The sequence below is a fragment of the Bubalus kerabau genome, chromosome 1 (genome assembly GCF_029407905.1).
Source record: "Bubalus kerabau isolate K-KA32 ecotype Philippines breed swamp buffalo chromosome 1, PCC_UOA_SB_1v2, whole genome shotgun sequence".
In the NCBI taxonomy this organism is placed as follows: Eukaryota; Metazoa; Chordata; class Mammalia; order Artiodactyla; family Bovidae; genus Bubalus; species Bubalus kerabau.
The window spans coordinates 136,821,117-136,840,976 of NC_073624.1; the positions used below are offsets into that span (position 1 = coordinate 136,821,117).

At 54.5% G+C, this 19,860-nt stretch overlaps 1 protein-coding gene across 3 annotated transcripts in view; it reads right to left on the reverse strand.

The window, feature by feature from the left end:
• Positions 1-551: 551 nt before the first annotated feature.
• RASGEF1A (RasGEF domain family member 1A) overlaps positions 552-19,860 on the reverse strand; it is a 90,575-nt gene continuing 71,266 nt past the window's right edge. For all 3 annotated transcript variants that reach the window (XM_055589462.1, XM_055589452.1, XM_055589458.1), the window contains exons 2-13: positions 9,456-9,656; positions 7,038-7,160; positions 4,933-5,070; positions 4,378-4,599; positions 3,821-3,895; positions 3,427-3,519; positions 2,899-3,001; positions 2,735-2,814; positions 1,911-2,102; positions 1,458-1,581; positions 987-1,059; positions 552-754 (exon numbers count right to left, since the gene is read on the reverse strand). In XM_055589462.1, coding sequence (XP_055445437.1) covers positions 730-754; positions 987-1,059; positions 1,458-1,581; positions 1,911-2,102; positions 2,735-2,814; positions 2,899-3,001; positions 3,427-3,519; positions 3,821-3,895; positions 4,378-4,599; positions 4,933-5,070; positions 7,038-7,160; positions 9,456-9,650 — 1,443 coding nt within the window. In that variant the 5' untranslated portion in view covers positions 9,651-9,656 and the 3' untranslated portion in view covers positions 552-729. The remainder of the gene's footprint in view (positions 755-986; positions 1,060-1,457; positions 1,582-1,910; positions 2,103-2,734; positions 2,815-2,898; positions 3,002-3,426; positions 3,520-3,820; positions 3,896-4,377; positions 4,600-4,932; positions 5,071-7,037; positions 7,161-9,455; positions 9,657-19,860) is intronic.

Consider the following 19,860-nt stretch of genomic DNA (forward strand, 5'->3'; position numbering starts at 1 on the left):
AAGTGATAGCCTGGAAAACTGACAATTCCATGATTCCCCTCCTTACGTTATTTGAGATTTTCTCTTTTCCTAAAATGTAGTTGAGTAATTTGCCAGACTTATTCCAACAGAAAATACACTGCCAGGTATCCCCCTTCCCTCCCCACTGACCCCCATAATCCCTGATAAAGGAAAATGAAAATGTAAACTTTGGAAAGCCCATGTTCAAGGTGCACTTCTAGAAATAAGCAAATGAGACCCCCCGGCCACCCGAGCCCTTCCTGCCAGACCCTCACAGGCCCGGGCACTGAGGGCAGCACTTCCCCGGCGCCTCCAGCACCCTCTAAGGCACTAACCCCGACATCAGAGACACTGGCTGGAAAGGAGGCAGGGCTCACGTTGGTTTTGGTTGGGTTTTTTTAAATATTTTTTTTTTGTAAGATGTTAATCAAAAGTAGAAAATAAAAATCTACATTTCATTAGAATAAGATGTTATCATGGACACCATCTCCCATGATACTCTTTCCCCACCCCTCCCCAAAGCAGGGCCCTGCCCTGTTAAAGTAAACAAAAGAACTTTGTTAAGTGCCAAAGGTTGATGCATGAAATAATTATTTTTTTCTTCATAAAAGTTATGTACAAAATGGACCCCAACCAGTGAGGCCTCCTCATCTCAACCCATATCAATCAAGATTAAAACTCAGTACATAAGTGTGCTTCATCCAGCGTCTGCAGGCCGCATCCGTGCCTTCAGGCTCTGTTAAGGAGAGTGGTCCTAAAGGTGGGCAGGGAATGGGGAAATGGTCAGGCGGCCGCGAGCCCTTCCCCCAGGCGGGCCTGTGCAACTAGGGGAGGTCTGGCTGCCAGGAACCGGCCATGGAGGAAGGATCAGGGGAGTTCAAACCCCAGGTCCTCAGGGATGCTCCCCCACCTCATCCTTTCCCTTCCTTGTAGACTCGGGCATGGGGGTTGGTCAGGTCACGAGACTGCTCCTGGAGTTCTCCTACCTGAGGGTCTTCCAGCTGTCCTTTTCCATATGGTTTTCTGGACCTTCACTTTCAAAGGAGGCGATGAAGAGAGCTGAGAGACAAGAAGACCCTCAGAAGCCATGTCCACACATGGTCAGTCTGCCCCCGACACACATACCCTTCTCAAACCCTCCCTTCCAGGGTGGAGTGAGGCCCAGGAAGGAACTCCCAGACCAAGCAGGCAGTGACATCTGGCCCAGAATGGTCCCCAGGGGTCTGCTGTGTGGGGCTCCAGCTGCCTGGGGACTCTAAGACTCCTCTGGTTCCACAGCACTGACCCAGCCCCATCCTGGCTCTCAAGAGCCCGATCTCTTCTTGTCCTTCATCTCCCATCTGCTCGCATCCCATCCTTATGCACTCACCCCTGAGAGCTGAGCTTCCCCAGCGTAGCATGGGAATAACCACCCCAAGTCAGTGACTTTTACAGTGTGTGCCTGGGCGGGGGCTTACCTTCTTCGCTGTAGATTGGAGCTGTCAGCAGATAACTCTGAATCTTCTTGTCCTTCTCAAAGGGACACTCCACCTGTGTCCATGTCATGAACTCATGGATCTGCCTGGAGATCTCCCAAAATTTCTGAAGGGTCAGAAGATTTGGCACCTTAAGCTTGAAAACTTTGGTTAGGGAGGGGGACGTAGGCTCTGCTTTCAGTCTGCTGCTCACCCTCTTGGTCCCAGCGAGACAGGACGGTAGCCCTACAGAGCCAACTTGGACCCCAGAAGGGCCCCCCCGCACAGCACAGCACCACCAACCAGAACACACCCTGACCTCACTCTCCAGGAGCCTTGTGTTTCCTAGCTCTGTAACCAGATCACCCACCCAGAGCTAGGGCCACCGCACACCTGGAGGTCACTTGGCAGCCATGACCCTCCCTGGGTAGGGACAGGGCACGGGGCTGAGCTAACCTTGAAGTTAATGTGTCCGTTGGGCAGGTGGTTGGTGTGGATTTTGTGCAGGAAGTAGATGTCCTTGACGAAAAGGTTGAACACGGGGATGACGATCTTCTCCCGGCTGCTGTTGGCCGTCTGGGACCTCTGCGTGGCCCCCTGCAGGGCTGTCCGGTAGTTGCAGAAATTGCTGGACGGGTCCATGTGGTGCTGTGGGCAGACGGGAGGACGTGGTGGGCACTGTACCTCCACAGCCCTCAGACCTTTTCAGGACACCCTCTGCAGGAACCAGCTCTGGGCAGCCCGTTGTTTCCAGGAGTGAGCACAGCGGGGGAAGCGCAGAGGGTCCGGGCTGTGCACCAGGCTAGGCCTTTGGGTTAGGGTCCGAGCATCACAGGAAGAGCTGAGAGGTCTCAGCAGCTCGCTCACACCTCTTCTTTCCCTCCTGAGTATGTGTCTTAACCTTCAAAACCTTCCTCTGCCCTTTCACAGAGGCCCACAGCCCCAAACCTGACAAGCTGCACACTCACTGGCCAGCCCCTGGGCCACCCAGACGACCCAGGACTTCAGGGAACAGGCCAGTCACTGCTTGGTCAGCCTTGCCCAGCCTGAGGCTATCGGCCTGCCTTTGGCAAACCCCTACCAATCTCTCCCCAGAATTCTGCTTTAGGCAGTGCCGGTTCTGACTGAAGTCCCGAAGCCAAGGATGCGTAGGCTGCCTGCCTCCCGGGGGCAGTGCGGCCAGGCCTGCTGACATGCCCAACACCAGACGGCACTCAAGTCAGCACGTCCTCACGGGGGCCAAAGCACGATGGGAGCCCCCTCCTGAGGCTGACGCCTACCTCTAAGACGTCGAACTTTGCTGTCTTGACCTTGGACCACGTTTTCTTCAGCCTCGCCACAGGACTGAGGTTCATGCCAGCTGCGGGGGGTGACAGGCAGGGTGAGGGCGGGGGGAGGTGGGCCCCGCAGCACCGGAGGGGGACCCCAGGGGCCGCACACTCACAGATGATGGCCATCATGGAGTTGAAGTTGCCGATGTTGAAGCACTCTCGGGCCACGTCAATGAAGAACTCCAGCATGCGGGTCCGGTGCTTCTTCTTCACTACCTGGAGGGCGCCCAGACCACTCAGCTTGGGCCCCACTAGGGGTTGTCCCCTCCAGCCCCAGTCCCCGAAGGGCAGCCTGATGGGGAGCTGCCTGTCCCACAGAGCTGTGGGACCAGGTGAGGGGACATGCCCAGGCTGCAAAGGCAGGAGATGAGGCCGTGGTGGTTTGATGCTGGGCCAGGGGCGGGAGGGCAGCAGAGGGGACCGTGCCGGGCACGACAGGGGCTTCCACAGTGGGTCACTGTTGTACTTCAAGTCATCACTTTGGGGCGGGGGCGGGGCACTTCCAAGGCCCTGGCAATAAAAGTTTCTTGTCTGCACTTACAAAGTTTCATCCTCTGCGGAAAAGGGGAGGCAGAGCTTCAGGGGACACGGTGGAGTCAGGAGGAGACTGCGCCCCACTGGGGCTGCCATGCAGCACTCACCCGGCACACCTCGGTGGCCACCAGCATGCTGAGGCAGTTGAACCAGTTGTCATAGGCCTCCAGGCTGTACGTCTTGGTCATATCCCCTCGGCACTGTGAGGACGAGGCAGGTCAGAGGGAACCCAAGGACCCTGCCAGTGGGTGCTGCTCCACCCCCACCCCCAGAACCAAGGACCCGGGAGAGAAGACTGTGAAAGCAGGGAGGGGAGGGGAGTGGGGCTGCTGGACAGGCCCCAGGGGATCCCCCCAAGCCCTGCAGGGATAAGCTTGGAGGCCTCTGGGAACACCACCCCCCGCCCAGCATACATCACCCTGCATGGCCGTCGTCCACCCCTGGAGCAGGTGCTAGGAGACCAGACCCAGGCGCATCAGTTGTGAGCCCCCCTGCCCTCACCCTGTGCTTGTCCCGGGAGTCCATGTGGCTGACAATCTGCATCAGGTCTTCGGGGTGGATGCTGCTGACTCTCTCCTGGGGGGAACAGGGAGACAGCACAGGAGGGGTGACCATCTGCCTGGGCGGGCACCACAGCCACGGCCCTTCCTCGATCAGAGCGCCCAGTGGACAGGCCCCCTAGAAGTACCCCAGGGGTCTGGAAGGCGCCCCTGGGAGCAGGGGGACAGGACTGTGTGCAGAAGCCGCAGGGCCACGGCTGCTACATGCAGGGTACCTGCCCAGCCAGGGCGCAGGCAGGACTAGGGGACCAGAGCTGGTGAGAGGAGTTCTGCCCCTGGAAGCCCCTGCCATGAACACGGGGCTGCCGTGATCCGGGGAACCAGCTGCTCAAATAGATACGCCTGGCCAGAGGCAGTGGTCAAAGCTGCCATGCGGGCTTCCCCGACACCCCAGTCTGACCAGCAGGGGATACCCTGCCGCACCCTGTGGGGGTGGTGAGAGGATGAGCATCTGAATGCCCCCCAGCCGTGCACTGGAAGGGTGTTCACCACACTAACCAGCTCGATATGTGTCAGCTGCTGGGCCAGCACCAGGGGGTCACAGCACACGCCCAGGATATCCTTCTGAGCAGCTGGAGGCTTGGCCTTGAGGACAGGCCCTTTGTCCATGGCCGGTGAGCGGAGCTTCTCCCGCAGCTCCTGAAGCTGGCTCCGGGCAGCCAGGGACAGCAGCAGGCTCTGTGTCATCTGGGAGATGGCCTTCTTCACAGTGCCGTTCTCCTGAGGGGCGGGGGTGGAGAAGGCACTGTTGTGGGCTGGAGGGACCCCCTGGAGGTACCCAGCTTATCTCCGGGGACCTACCTCTCACTAGGCACCCACCCACAGGGCAGGAGGAGGGGGCCTGGGGCCATTCCCACTCTAGCCACAGGGTGTTCCATGTGCAGAGGATGCCGAGGGCAGGCCTGTGTGTTGCTGGCCAGCTGAGTGCCCCCATCGGGGTGAGAGGCAAATGGGGCTGCCCAGCAGCCCTCTTCAGGAGAGTGACTGCCGAGGGAACCATGTAGAAAGCTCCCCCAGACAAGGCACCCTGCCAGGGTCTGAGAGAGACCTCACCTCATCACACTGGGTAACCCGATGGGTGATGGCCTTCAACTCAGCCATGGCCTTCTCGTCCTGGAAGTCAAAGGGGAAGGCCTCCGTCCACTCCTTAAGCAGCTGCACGATCTTGGCTGAGAAGGACTTCAGCTTGGCCTGGGTCAGGGCGGGTAAAGTGAGGTCTGTGGCTCCCCCCACCCATCCCCACAGGACCTGCATCCCCTGCCCCAACACTGGGCTACCAGGTAGGGACAGACTCCCGCTGCCTTCGTCCACCTGCGGTTCTGTCTTTCCCCGCTTCACTTTCCATTCCCCTGACACCAGCTCTCTCCACTTGAATTCATTTTCAAAGGACCACCATGACATAGAAAACTAGTTTCATTTGCTGTAATTAGAAGTTACCCATAAAACAAACACAATGAAGGGCCTCCCTGATGGCTCAGTGGTAAAGAACTGACCTACCAGTGGAGAAGACATAGGTTCGATCCCTGATCCAGGAAGATCCCACATGCCACAGAGCAGCTAAGCCCGTGCACCACAGCTCCTGGGCCTATTCTCCAGAGCCTGGGAGCCACAGCTATTGAGCCCACGCACCCTGGAGCCGTGCTCCACAACAGGAGGAGCCACCACAACGAGAAGCCCGCACACAACTAGAGAGGAGCCCTCACGCGCCGTAACTAGAAAGAATGAATCTCACAGCAATGAAGATCCAGCACAGCCAAAAATAAAAAATAAAATTTTAAAAAATGATGAAAACCAAGCAAACTCATGAATGTTAAGCAAGAAACTGCCTTCTCTCAGTGAAAAGCAGGTTGGCAAGTGCCAGGAAGGACTGCAGACACCCCAGGCGTCCTCTCCCCAGGTCCACACGCATACACAGCTCAAGAAGTGGGTACGGGATGCATGGTGCCCAGCCCCGCTCAGGTTCACCAAACCCTTCCTGGGCCCACCTTGGCTCCTGCCTGCCCCTGACCAGCTCCCTGTGCCTACCTGGACCATCCTGGCCTCGCCTGCCCTCGGGGCCCGGCCCCCTCATGACCCCACTGCCCACCCCTACACCTGCCTGTCCCTGTCCACCCATGCCTCCCTTATTTAGCCCACTGATTACACCCTCACCCCCTGCCCATGCCCTGGTGGCCCATGCCCTTCAGAGCCTCCTCCCCCAGCCACACACAGCAGAGTCATGGCACCTCAGGAGACCCTGCTTACAACCCCCAGGTGCCCGCTGCACCCACACTCAGCAGGAACAGGAGGCCTGCATTCCCTCCTCAGAGGCCCCGCCCTGCACGTCACCCCAGACAAGGCTGGTGGACTCACCCCAGGCTCCTCTCAGGCCTCTACTGACCCCTCGCTGACCCTCAACCTCAGATTCCATCTCCCGCTCACCCTGTTCTGGCTGTTTTCCACCCATGCCTTCAGGAGCCCTTCCTGGTCCCCAGACTGCAGTAGGTGCCCGTCCCCCTCCCAGCTCAGCAACCCTGAGGGGAGACTCGGAAGAGCCTTCGCTGCAAACCTCTGGTGGCAGGAGGCCCAGTCAGGTGGAGGGACAGGTCACTGGGAACAGGCCCTGCCAGCTTTTTGCCCGTCTGCCTGCCACCTCTGCTTCTGTACCAGACCCTGGGCTTCTGAAATCCACACCCCAGCCTCTGCCCCAGGACCTCAGGGATAAGCTGTGATTTCTTAACCATCCTGACCACCCAAAGCCTGACTCAGTCAGAAGACATGACAGTGACAGACAACCCTATCTGAGTCACTGCAAACTCCAGCCTGAGGGTGCCGCGCCCTACCCTCCTTAGCGGGGGCGGTGATCCAGAAGGTGACCCAGCCTTCTCCACCAGCTGTAGCCGGACTCTCCCTCTGGAGCAGGAGAGCTGTCCACTGTGGTCCTCCACTGGGAGGGGTGTGGGCACCCGCCAGCGGCAGTCCCTCCAGTGCCCTGGGAGTGTGCTCCACGTGCGCCCCTGCAGACCCCCAGGGAGCCCAGCTCCAGCGATGCCAGGAGGCCAGACAAGCAGACTTGCCCCCAACAGGAAGTGGCCCTGGCCAGCTCAGCCAGGCCCCATCCTGATCCAGCTTCTTGCCCAAGCACGAGCAAGATGGGCACAGTCAGGAGCTTGCTTTACCTTCTCGGACCCAGCCTCCAACTGCTGCCTCTGCTCCACGCAGAGCTGCCCCACGCGGGCCAGCAGGTCATGAGGGGGGATGAAGACCCGGGAGCTCAGGAGAAACGTGAAGATGTACGTCCTCTGAAGACAGAGATGGAGAGAGTGACGAGGGAGTCAGGCCCGGTGTGGTCTCCAGGGGTGGCGCGGCCGACCCTGCCCCCTGGCCCAGCCGCCCCCCAGACCCAGCATCAGCTGTGAGCTCAGCTCACCTTGAATGCCCTTCCTCCTCCTCACTGCTCCCCAGTCCTGCCCAGCAGGCACGGCACAGACGAAACCCCACTTGGCAGCGGCTCTCCGCCACCTCCCCCGACGAGCTCAGCTCCCAGTGCTCTTACTCTGCTGGGAGGCTCCCCTACCCACTGCCCAACCCCACGCTGGGAACTAAATCCGAACGTGCATGTTGGGGGGACCCTCCGGGCCTGGGTGGGCCTGCTGCCCAGGCCACAGTGCTCCCTGGGCCAGGCGCCAAGCTTGCTCTGTGCCAGATGCTCAGTGGCCAGTGAGGCAGGGCCTGGGTGTTGGGGGGTACATGGGGGTCTTATCTGTGGGGCAGGGCAGGCTCTCCTTGGCCCCAGGATCCCACATCAGAAACTGCTGCAAGCCCCGGTCACTAGTCAGCTGCGGGCGTTGCCCCTACCTGCCACACCAGGACCCCCCAGTCCCACGTCCATGTCCTTGTCACCCGGCTGTGGTGCAGGCTGAGGGGTGCTCATGGTCTGAGAGGCAGCAGGACCCAGGGCTCTCAGAAGCTTTTGTCTGATGTGGACTCTGCCAGGCCCCTGACTGCAGACAGGGAGGACTGGGGGGTGGGGAGGCTGCTTGGGGCTCTCCCAGGGACTCTAGTCAGACAGTAATCCACCCCAACCTGGTTGCTGCAGGGGTGGGGCCCACTCGCCTCCGCCCCAGCTCTAGGCCCAAAGAAGCAGGTCTCCCTTGCTCCAGCCTAATGCCAGCCGGGCCATGTGTGCTGGGTGTGCAGCTCCTGGAACCAGGCTCCACCCTCAGGCCCTCATGGTCCCCACACAGCCTTCAGAGGCCACCGGGAGAGGCGGGTTTCCCTGGAGTAGCAGGGGATCCTCTACCAGCACCCTCCCCCTGCCCCCACCACCTCCACTCCCGACAACTCCAAACTGCCCACTTCCTGTCCCCAGGTTGTGCAGCACAGACACTGGGGTCCCAGCTGGTCAGCGTGAGACCCTCAAGGACCCCTTGGAAGCAGAAGGCTTTGAATGTGAAAAAAGGCGCCTGGCGGCCACATCTGAGAACTCTTAGCCAAGGGCAGAGGAGAGCCCAGAGCAGGAGCTGGCGTCTCCGAGGGGTCTGCAGGGCAGGGATGTGAGAAGGCAGGGAGCCCAGGTGCTCACCAGAGGGACCCCATTCTGCCACCACCCACCCTTTGCTCTCCCCTGGGGCTCAGGCTGGGACCCTGGAGCACAGTGTTTTGGGGACAACACAGGAGGAGCTGGCTGAAGAGGTTCCTCTGGGACAGGCTGAGAGGGGAGCCTCCCCCAGCGTGGACACAAGGCCACCGTGGCCCAGACCAGCACGGGGCTTGGAGGTCCCTGCCCCTGGGGGTTGTAGCCCCGCTCCGGGCTTCTTCAGGGCCTAGGGTCCCCTCTTCCCAGCTCTGCCGCCAGGAACCTCGGCTGCCATGCCTGCACCCCCAACAGCAGCCCTGGCCGGGCCCCTAGAGGATGGGGGGTGGATGGATGGACAGACAGAGGTGTGGATAGAACCCCGGGAAGGAGGGAGGCGGCCTGAGGGTGGGCCAGGAAGCAGGGAAGCCCAGCTGGAGGGCGGAGGGGGCGGCTGCTCCCCACCCTCCCTTGCAGCCCCGTGTGTGAGGCGGCCCCCAGGACGAGGGGCGCCTGGAGAAGGAGCCAGGAGCAAGCCCACTCCACCATGAGTGGTCACTACCGGCAGCAGAAGGGAAGCCACACACGACAGGGGACACTCTAACGCTTCCAAGAACGTGCCAACGTCATCTGGAGTGACGGGGAGGCCTGGGGCCGCCCTGCCCGCATGGGCAGGTGCCCCGGGGTCTGTAGGCCGCGGGAGTGGAAGTCATTCTGAAGCATGGCAGCTCGGGAACAAAGTCCGCTTCCCAGCTCAGAGACAGGCCCCATGCTGGGTGGACCCTCCCCGGAACTCCGCGGCACTGGCCTGCCCCTGAGCCTCTTCTTCTCCCCCAGGGCCACCTCTTACTCGCCTGGGAGCAGCAGGGGCAGAGATGGGCGGGGCGGGGGAGCAGGGGAGGGGAGGGCAGGGCTCCCGGCCGCCCTGCGCCGCCCCCGCGGCTCCGTCCACTCTGACCCGGCCTCCCTCCCCAGCCCGGCCTCCCTCTGTGGCCGTCCCCGCCGGGCAACAGGCACTCACGTCAGGGTAATAGTCCACTGTGGGGACCAGGTGCTCCATCAGGGCCTCCAGGGACCCCGAGATGAGACGTCCATCTTGGAAGATGAGGTCCCCAGAGCCGCCGGCCCCACCGCCTCGCTCCCCCATGCCGGGCTGCCCCTGTCCACTACAGCTGGGCCCGAGGATACTGGAGAAGACCACGGACGTCTGGGGCATAGTTTCCTGGGAGGAAAGAATGGGGCGGTCAGACATCAAAGGCTCCTCCGCCCGGCCCTCCTTCCGGGCCAGCCGCCGGGAGGGCCTGAGCCCCAGCAGGGCCGGGAGGGGGGTCATCAGATGTCAGCGCAGGCAGAGAACAGGCTCCTCAGCGGCCCTGAAGCCACCGATCAAGGTGTCTGATAAACATTTCCTCAGCATCTGCTCTGTGCATACCAGGCCTCATTCCAGCGACCTGGACACAGAGCGCTCTGCCTCCTGGGGTTCCATCCCAGCAGAAAAGACAAACCATGGGGAAGAAGTAAAAACAGCATCAGGGGAACACCAAGTGTGTAGGGGTGGCCACGGCAGCCGCAGGGAGGTGGCCCTGAGGCAGACCGAGCATGAGCTATGCGGCTTCCGGCATAAAAGAGGGACGTTCCAGGTACAAGGCACAGCCAGTGCCGAGGTCCTGAGGCCAGGGCGCGGGAGGGGATCAGCAGGAGAGTAGTCTGGGGAGTGACCAGCCTGACCGTACACACTGGCGGCCCAGGGTACAGCCAGTGAGTGACCCAGGAGGCGTGGGCTCTCCGGGCACAGGAGTGACCTGACTCAGGGGGAGGGTCACTGTGGCCGCCGTGTGGAGACCAGCAAGGGAGAGATCTGAAAACCAACTGGTCTGGGCTTTGCCATAACAAAACCCTGGAAGAGATGGCTCAGGTCAGGTGACAGAGGAATGGGGCAGGGTCGGCTCTGGACACTGGGATGGCTGGTCTTTGACCTGAGCCACTGACCGGCATGGGGGAGGGCTCTGAGGGTGGGGTCTGGGGAAAGACCTGGAACTTGCTTTGGACTCGTTGGATCTGAAATGCCTGTTAGACGCGGGTGTTGGGCAGCAGTCTGGGGTTCAGTGTGACGGGTTGAGGGTCCCCCCCTCACACGGCAGCCAGGCTCTGCTGGAGGCTCTCCTGAGGCCTGGGACACTCTGCAGCCCTCTGGGCCTCAGTTTCCTCTCTGCCCAGGCAGCCGATTCCGCGGTGTCAGCGGGTACACACCTGCCAGCCCGAGGCTCGGGAGCCAGTGCCCGAGGGTACACTTTCCTTCCTACTTCCTGGACAGGTGGAGGGGGCCTACCCCACCCGCTGGGCTAGTCCCCCCAGGCAGGACAGAGAGACTGAAGCAGGGGTGGAGGAGCTGGCCCTTCCTGCCTCTGCGGGGACGGTAGCCAGGTCTCACCCTCTCGGGTCACCAGCAGGCAGGGGCTACCACCCCACGCCCAGCTCCCCAGGCAGCCACACTGACCTCTCCAAGCCCTGGGAAGCAGAAAGAGCCCCCAGGGCCAACCTGCCAGGGATGACGCCTTCAACCGGACCTGGTCTGCTCTCTCATTGGGACCAGGGCCAGCCCTGGAGCCCTTCCAGCCTCAGCTTCCCCACCGTGCAGAGCAAACAGCAGCCACAATTACTTTACTGCCACAAAGGACCCCTCCAAAGGCTTTACCAGCAGCACCCGCTCCCACCCCACAGCACATAAGCCGAGCCTCACACCAGGGTGAAAGGGACCCTGGGTCAAACGACACTGGCTTCCCTGCCAAACGCCTGGAGGTCACCTTAGAATTCTCAGAACATCCTTTGAGATGAGGGCAAGTGCTCAAGGGAAGTCCCTGGGGCCAAGGCCAGGACTGCAATGTCTGTCCCCACAGGCTCCGTGCCGCCCTTGCTCCATGGGTTCAGACTCACAGCACACTCCCCGCAACCCATGTTAAAATGAACATTCCCAGGCCACACTGGGTCAAAAATTGGGGTTGGGTCTTCTTTACCACTCAAGTCAAATAATCAACTGACTCGGACAAACTCTTCATCTTTCAGATAATGAATGAGAGGCTCCACAAGAAGGAATCAACTGAGGAAACCCTAGGATTTCCAAGTCCAGCCTAGGTGCCACCACCTCTAGGAAGCTCCCCTGGGTTAATCCCTGGACTGCCGACCCACAAGGCGAGAAGTGCCTGATCACCCACCTCAACGTCTTCCTGTCTGGCTGGAGCCCGGCCCGTAGCCACGCTCAGGAATCACGGGGGAGGAAACAGTGGGCGCCCCGTGGCTGCTCTGCTGCTGTCACTAGCCGCGGAGGGGCCTGGACCCCAGAGCTTCAGCTGAGGGGCCATCGCTGTGGGGTGACTTTCCCACGACCACACAGTTCTGGGTTCAAAAGGTGACCTGAGACTGGTAACTGTGGTCGGCTGGACATCCTGACCCCAAGCTTCTCGGTCATCAGAGATGGTGTTTTCGGAGCCCCTGGCCCATCACCTGTGGAGGGAGTAGGCTGCTCTGGTCAGGAGGTGCTATGGAGGGAGCACGCTGATACCCTCTGCTAACTTGCACAGTCCCCACCCGATCCCCCACAGGGCAAGGCCACCTGCGGGACACCTGCCCCGGGGCTAGGAGGTCAGGAGCCAGTAGGAAGCCAGCCTAGGGACTCAGCACCCCCAGCCTTGCCACCCATAAGGGGATGGAAGAGTCCAGCAGGAGGCCGCAGGGCGACTTCTACTCTGGGCACCAGCCCACCACTCCCTGGAAGCCTCAGCACTCACTGTCTCCCTGGACAGGTGAGGGGCAGACGCTCAGGGTGGAGTCACCTACCCAGGGGTGGGGCCCCCGTCCACGTGTCCTGGACTCATCATGCTGCTCCTGCCCCAAGGCTCCCCACCTGTGTGAGGGTCTCTGTTCCCCCAGAGACTGTGTCCCAACACCTGCCTACGCACAGCCCAGGAGGTCATGGAATGAGCAGCCGGGTGAGGCCCATCCCTCCAGCTTGGGGTGGTGACCCCTCTCACAGTGGTGACCCCACCACTGGACTCACCAGGTGCACAAGACCCCATATCAGTCATTAAATGACATCAGCAGATGTGACCGTGACACGTACATAAATGCACAGAGGACATCCAGCCACCCCTGGCCATGCTCATCACAGAGATTACTGCAAGGGAGCAGAGGAGGGAGGGGACTTGCCTTCCATTCTACACATTTGTCAACTATCTGATAACATTTCTAAATGGCACATCTATCTTGTCATCTTTTAAATAACTTTTCTTTTTTAGTGCAAAGAAGCTGAGTTTTGAAATCAGCACTTTTTATAAAGGCAAAATAGGCTTCCCAGGTGGGGCTAGTGGTAAAGAATCCGCCTGCCAATGTGGGAGGTGTAAGAGACTTGGGTTCCATCTCTGGATGGGGAAGATCCCCTGAAGAAGGACATGGTGACCCACTCCAGTATTCTTGCCTGGAGAATCCCATGGACAGAGGAGCCTGGCAGACTACAGTCCATGGGGTCGTAAAGAGCTGGACACGACTGAAGAGACTTAGCATGCATGCATAAAGGCACGATAAACAGGTGCTGGGTCTGCAGACAGAAGTATGGCCAGATCCAGCAAGTCACCTGTGAGGTGGGCTTCAAGGTAGAGGCCCAAAACCTCTCGGGGAATTGGGAGAGCCCACAGGGGACTCCTCCAGCCTGTCCCCTACCCTAGGACCCAGCCTGGGGCCAGATCTCCCTGACCACAAGCCTCCTCCCCCTCCTCTGTACACTGAGCCCTGTGGATCCTGACGACCGCACCCCAGAGCCCCTTCCTTACTAGCCCCTGCCCGGTCCCTAGTAGAACCCATCCCTGCCTGGTCATAAGCACCTTGGGGAGAGTCTCCAGGCTCAGTGCCAAGTGGGAGGAGACAGTTTCCCTGACTGGGTCTTCCAGGACAGGAGTTTAGATCCTGGGTTTGAATCCCAGCTCTGCAACAGGCCAGGTCCTTGCTCCTAGATGAATCTAACCAGCCTTGATTTCCTCAGCTGTCAAATGGAGATGATGGCAGGACCACCCCTGTTGAGACCTCTGCCTGGCATCTCTGCTGCCATCCCAGCCCACTCTGTGGTCCCTCCTGCTCCTACACGTGAGGCCCTCCTCTCAGCTCCAGCAAGAGCCACACACCTGTGTGTCCATCGCCCCTGACTGGACCTCTTCTCAGGCAGGAGCCACTCAGAGCAGAGCACCAGGAAATCTGGGCTCCTGTCTCAGGAGGGAACTCACAGCACGAGCAATTGCAATCAGGAGCACAGTAGCTATTAGGAGGGGCTCCTGCTCCTGCTGGACTGAGCACGTGCCCCCATATTGGTCACTCTCTCCGTCCCCTCCTACCTGGATGGGTGAGGGTGCTCGGGGCAGCCTTGGGAGCAGATGCCTGCAAGGGGTCCACATGCAGAGGTGGGGCTGAAACCACTGAGCCCCAAGGGCTGTGCAAGAGAGGAAGAGCTGAAATCTCTCCTTATGTGAACTACAGATTTACATCCCCACAACCTGCTTTGTAAACTCAGTGCCTCCGGAACATCTGAACAGACAAGCAGTGCTCCCACGTTGGAGATGAGTCTACCTTTAGTACCTGTGGACTCGTGGGCTGCACACCTGGGGGCTGGGCCAGGCCAGAGTCTGAGCTGTCCCCACAAGCAGGTCTAAGTGCATGACACCGCAGCCTTGGGCCCTGGGGGGATCTGATGAAAACAACGCCTGAGAGACACCAGGGCCAACTGCCGGCGCACCCAGGGTTAAGGTGGGGCCGAGAGGAGTAGGGGCTTCCCTGGTGGCTCAGTGGTAAAGAACCCGCCTGCCGATGCAGGCAGACATGAGAGACTCAAGTTAGACTCCTGGGTCAGGAAGATCCCATGGAGGAGGGCATGGCAACCCACTCCAGTATTCTTGCCTGGAGAATCCCGTGGACAGAGGAGCCTGGCAGGCTACAGACTATGAGGTCGCAACGAGTTGGACACGACTGAAGCGACTAAGCACGCACACATGCAAGAGAGGAGTACCAACTACAGTGTAATGCGAGAGCTCACATCACGGGTGAGAGGGGGCACAACAGAGCATGCTCATGGGTGAACTGCTCCAGGGAACCGATACTCAGTGACTTCTCTCCCGGTGGGCGTGTTCCAACCCTCCCTACTTCACACAAAAGATCAGAAACACAGCTAAGAAACAGATCAACAACAGATCCGGGGGCTTCTACAGCAACAGTTGGGGAGGAGACCCCACCCCTCACAGGGCAGTGATAGCCACAGCAAGGGGAGGCCCTGCTCAGCACCCAGGGCAGGGTCTGGTCACGACCACATCAGTCACATGGCTCATCAAGCGGGTCACGGCCAGCATACACGAGGAAAGAGGTGGCAGCCGTCCAAACTAAAAAGAGCCCTCGCACCAAAAATATTAAACCCACATAGGGATGATCCTTCCTAAACACATCCCACCAAGACAGTCTGAGGGTCTGGCACTGGGAAGACCCCCCCAGAGCATTAAGCCCTGAAGGCCAGCAGGGCTTGAGTAACAAGAGCTCCATGGGGCTGGGGGAAACAGACTCCACTCTTGGAGGCCACATACAAGGTCTTATGTACACCAAGACCAAAGCAGTACCTCCACAAGAACCTGGGCAAGACATACTTAGGGATCTTGGACACTCTTCTGGGGAGGCAGAGGTCAGGGACCTGACCTTGCCAACAGCCTGCAGGCTCCAGCGCTGGAACGCCTCAGGCCAAACAACCAGCAAGACAGGAGCACAGCGCCACCTGCTGCCTGAGGTCATACTGAGCTCACAGCCACCTCAAAACACCACTTGACACAGCCCTGCCCATCAGAGGGACAAGACCCAGCTCCAAGAGGGAAGGCACCAGGCTCCCATCAGGAAACCGGCACAAGCCCCAGTACCAACCTCATCCACCAGGGGGCAGACACTAGAAGCAAGAGGAACTACTATCTTGCAGCCTGCAGAAATGGGACCACAAACAGAAAGTAAGACAAAATGAGATGACAAAGAAATACGGTGCAGATGAAGGAGCAAGACAGAAAACCCCACAAGGACAACTAAATGAAGAGGAAATAGGCAAAATACCTGGAAAAGAATTCAGAGAAATGACAGTAAAATGATGCAAAATCTCAACAGCAACGAAAAAAGAATGCAAGCACAGACTGAGAAAATACAAGAAATGTTTGACCAAGAGAAGATTTAAAGAACAACAAAAAAACCAGATAAACAACACAATAACTGAAATGAAAAATACATAACAAGGAATCAATAGCAGAATAACTGAAGCAGAAGAATGAGTAAGTTACCTGGAAGTCAAGAGTGGCAGAAATAACTTCCATGGAACATAATAAAAGTAAAAGGAATGAAAAGAACTGAGGACAGTCTCAGAGACCTCTGGGACAACATTAAACACACCAACATTTACATTAGATGGATCCCAGAAGAAGACAAAGATAAAGGGCCTGAGAAAATATTTGAAGAGATTAAAAAAACTTCCCTAACATGGGAAAGGAAACAGTCACCCAAGTCCAGGAAGTGTAGAGAGTCCCATACAGGATAAAACCAAGGAGGAACGTGCTGAAACACACAGTAATCAAACTGACAAAAATTAAATACAAAGAAAAAAATATTAAAAGCAAAAAAGGAAAAGCAACAGATAACATACAAGGGAATCCCCATAAGGTTATCAGCTGGTTTCTCAGCAGAAACTCTGCAGGCCAAAAGGGAGTAACACGACATATTTAAAGTGATGAAAGGGGAAAACCTACAACCAAGAATACTCTACCCAGCAAGGCTCTCACTCAGATTCAACAGAAAAATCAAAAGCTTTACAGACAAGCAAAATCTAAGAGAATTCAGTGCCATCAAACAGCTTTACAATAAATGCTAAAGGAACTTCTCTCGGTGGGAAATGCAAACCAAAAAAACTATAATAGATATACACACAAAAAAGAAAAAGCAACCCAAACACCACACTAAAAATGGTCACGGAATCACAAAAGAGGAGAACAAAAGAGGAGGGGAAGAAAAAAAAACTTAAAGAAAAAAAAAAACAAATCCAAAACAACTAAGAAATCATACATATCAATAATTACCTTACATATAAATGGAATAATACAGATCAAGAATCATACATATCAATAATTACCTTAAATATAAATGGATTAAATGCTCCAACCAAAAGACACAGATTGGCTGAATGGATACAAACACAAGACCACTATATATGCTGTCTACAAGAGACCCACTTCAGATCTAGGGACACATACAGACAGAAAATGAGAGAATGGAAAAAGATATTCCATGCAAAGTGAAATCAAAAGAATACTGGAGTAGCAATACTCATATCAGACAAAGTAGACTTTAATTAAACAACTATTAGAGGTTTCCCTGATGATTCAGTGGTAAAGAATCCACCTGCCAATGCAGGAGGTGTGGGTTTGATACCTGGGCCAGAAAGATTCCCAAATGCTGCAGAGCAACTAAGCCCGTGTGCCACAACCACTCAGTCTGTGCTCTGGAGCCCAGGAACCGCAACTACTGAGCCCATGAGACCCCTCTATCAAAGCCTGCATGCCCTAGAGGCCGTGCTCCACAAAAAGAGAAGCCACTGCCATGAGAGGCCCTTGCACTGTATCTAGAGAGGAGCCCCCACTCGCCACAACTAGAGAAAAGCCTGCAGAGCAATGAAGACAGCAATGCCAAAGATAAACAAATAAATAACTATTACAAGAGACCAAGAAGGACACTACAGAATGATCAAGAAATCAATCAAAGAAAAAGATATAACAATTGTAAATATATAATACCCAATATAGGAGCACTTCAATATATAATTTAAATGCTAACAGCCATAAAAGAGGAAATCAACAGTAACACACCAATAATGGGGGGCTTTAACATCCCACTTAAACCAATGGACAGACCATCAAGACATAAAATCAATAAGGAAAGAAGTCTTAAATGACACATTAGACAAGACGGACTTCATTGAAATTTATAGGGCATTCCATCTGAAAGAAGCAGAATACACTTTCTCCTCAAGTGCACATGGAACATTCTCCAGGATAGATCACTTCTTGGGCCACAAATCAAGCCCAGGTAAATTTAAGAAAACGGAAATAATATCATGCATCTTTTCCGACTACAAAATTTTGAGATTAGAAATAAATTGCAGGAAAGAAATAGTAAAAACACACAAACATGTTGACGCTAAACAACATGTTACTAAACAACCAATGGATCATTGAAAAAATCAAAGAGGAAATCAAAAACACCAAGAAACATATGACAACAAAAACATGATGATCCAAATATTATGCAGTTCTAAGAGGGAAGTTTACAGTGATACAATCTTACCTCACAAAACAAGAAAAATCTCAAATAAACCACCCAACCTTACATCTAAAGCAACAAGATAAAGAACAAACAAAACCCAAAGTTAGTAGAAGGAAAGACATCATAAAGATCAGAGCAGAAATAAATGAAATAGAGATGAAGAAAGCAATTGAAAAGATCAATGAAGTTAAAAAAAAAAAACTGTTTCTGTGAAAACATAAACAAAACTAATAAACCTTTAGCCAGATTCATCAAGAAAGAAAGGGAAAGGGCTGAAATCAATACAATAAGATATGAAAAAAGAGAAGTTAAAGTGGACACCACAGAAATACAAAGAGATCATAAGAGACAACTACAAACAACTATATGCCAATAAAAAGAAAAATCTAGAAGAAATGGACAAATTCTCGGAAAGGTACAACCATCGAAGACTGAATCAGGAATAAATGGAAATTATGTACAGACCAATCACAAGTACTAAAACTGAAAGTGATTAAAAAACTTTCAAACAAAAGTCCAGGACAAGATGGCTTCACAGGTGAATTCTATCAAATATTTAGAGAAGAGTTAAAACCTATCTTTCTGAAACTGTTCCCCAAAATCAAAGAGGATAAAACATTCCCAAGCTTACTCTATAAGGCCAACATCACCTTGATACCAAAAAAAAAAAAAATACCACAAAAAAAGAAAATTACAGGCCAATATTACTGACGAACATAGACACAAAAATCCTCAACAAAATACTAGCAAACCAAATCCAACAACACATTAAAAGGACCATACACCATGATCAAGTGGGATTTATCCCAGGGATGCAAGGATTCTTCAATATATGCAAATCAATCAATGTGATAACACAATTAATAAACTGAGGAATAAAAGCCATACGATCATCTCTGTAGATGCAGAAAAAGCTTTTGACAAAATTCAACACCAATTTATGACAAAAACTTCAGAAACTAGGCACAGAAGGAAACTTCCTCAACATAAAAAAGATATACAGCAAGCCACAGCTAACAACATTCCCAACTGTGAAAAACTGAAAGCATTTCCTCTAAGATCAGGAACAAGACAAGGATGTTCACTCTCAGCATTTTTATTCAACACAGGTTTTGAAGTTCTAGTCATGGCAATCAGAAAAAAAAAAAAAAGGAAACCAATTGGAAAAGAAGTGAAACTGTCAGTGTTTGCAGATGACATGATACTATACATAGAAGATCCTAAAGACATTACCAGAAAACTGCTAGAGTTCATCAGTGAATTTGGTAAAGTTGCAGGATACAAAATTAACACACAGAAATATCTTGCATTCCTATATAGCAACAATGAAAGATCAGAAAGAGAAATTAAGCAAACAATCCCATTGACCACTGCATCCAAAAGAATAAAATGTCTAGGAATAAACCTACCTAAGGGGGCAAAAGACCCATACTCAGAAAACTATAAGATGCTGATGAAAGAAGTCAAAGATGATACAAACAGATGGAGAGATATCCGTGTTCTTGGATTGGAAGAATCAATATTGTGAAAATGAGACTACTACCCAAAGCAATCCACAGATTCAATGCAATCCCTATCAAATTACCAATGGAATTTATCACAGAATTAGAACAAAAACATTACAATTTGTAAGGAAACACAGTTCAGTTCAGTTGAAACACAAACGACCCCAAATAGCCAAAGAAATCTTGAAAAAGAAAAACAGAGCTGAGGAATTAGGCTCCCTGACTTCAGACTATATTACAAAGCTACATTAATCAAAACAGTATGGTACTGGTACAGAAACAGAAATATAAATCAATGGAACAGGATAGACAGTCCAGAGATAAACCCACATACCTATGGTCAACTAATGTATGACAAAGGAGGCAAGAGAATACAAAGAAGACAAGACAGTCTCTTCAGTAAGTAGTGCTGGGAAAACTAGATAACTGCATGTAAAAGAATGAAATTAGAACACTCTCTAACATGAAACACAAAAATAAACTCAAAATAGATTACAGACCTAAATATAAGACCAGATACTATAAAACTCTTTGAGAAAAACATAGGCA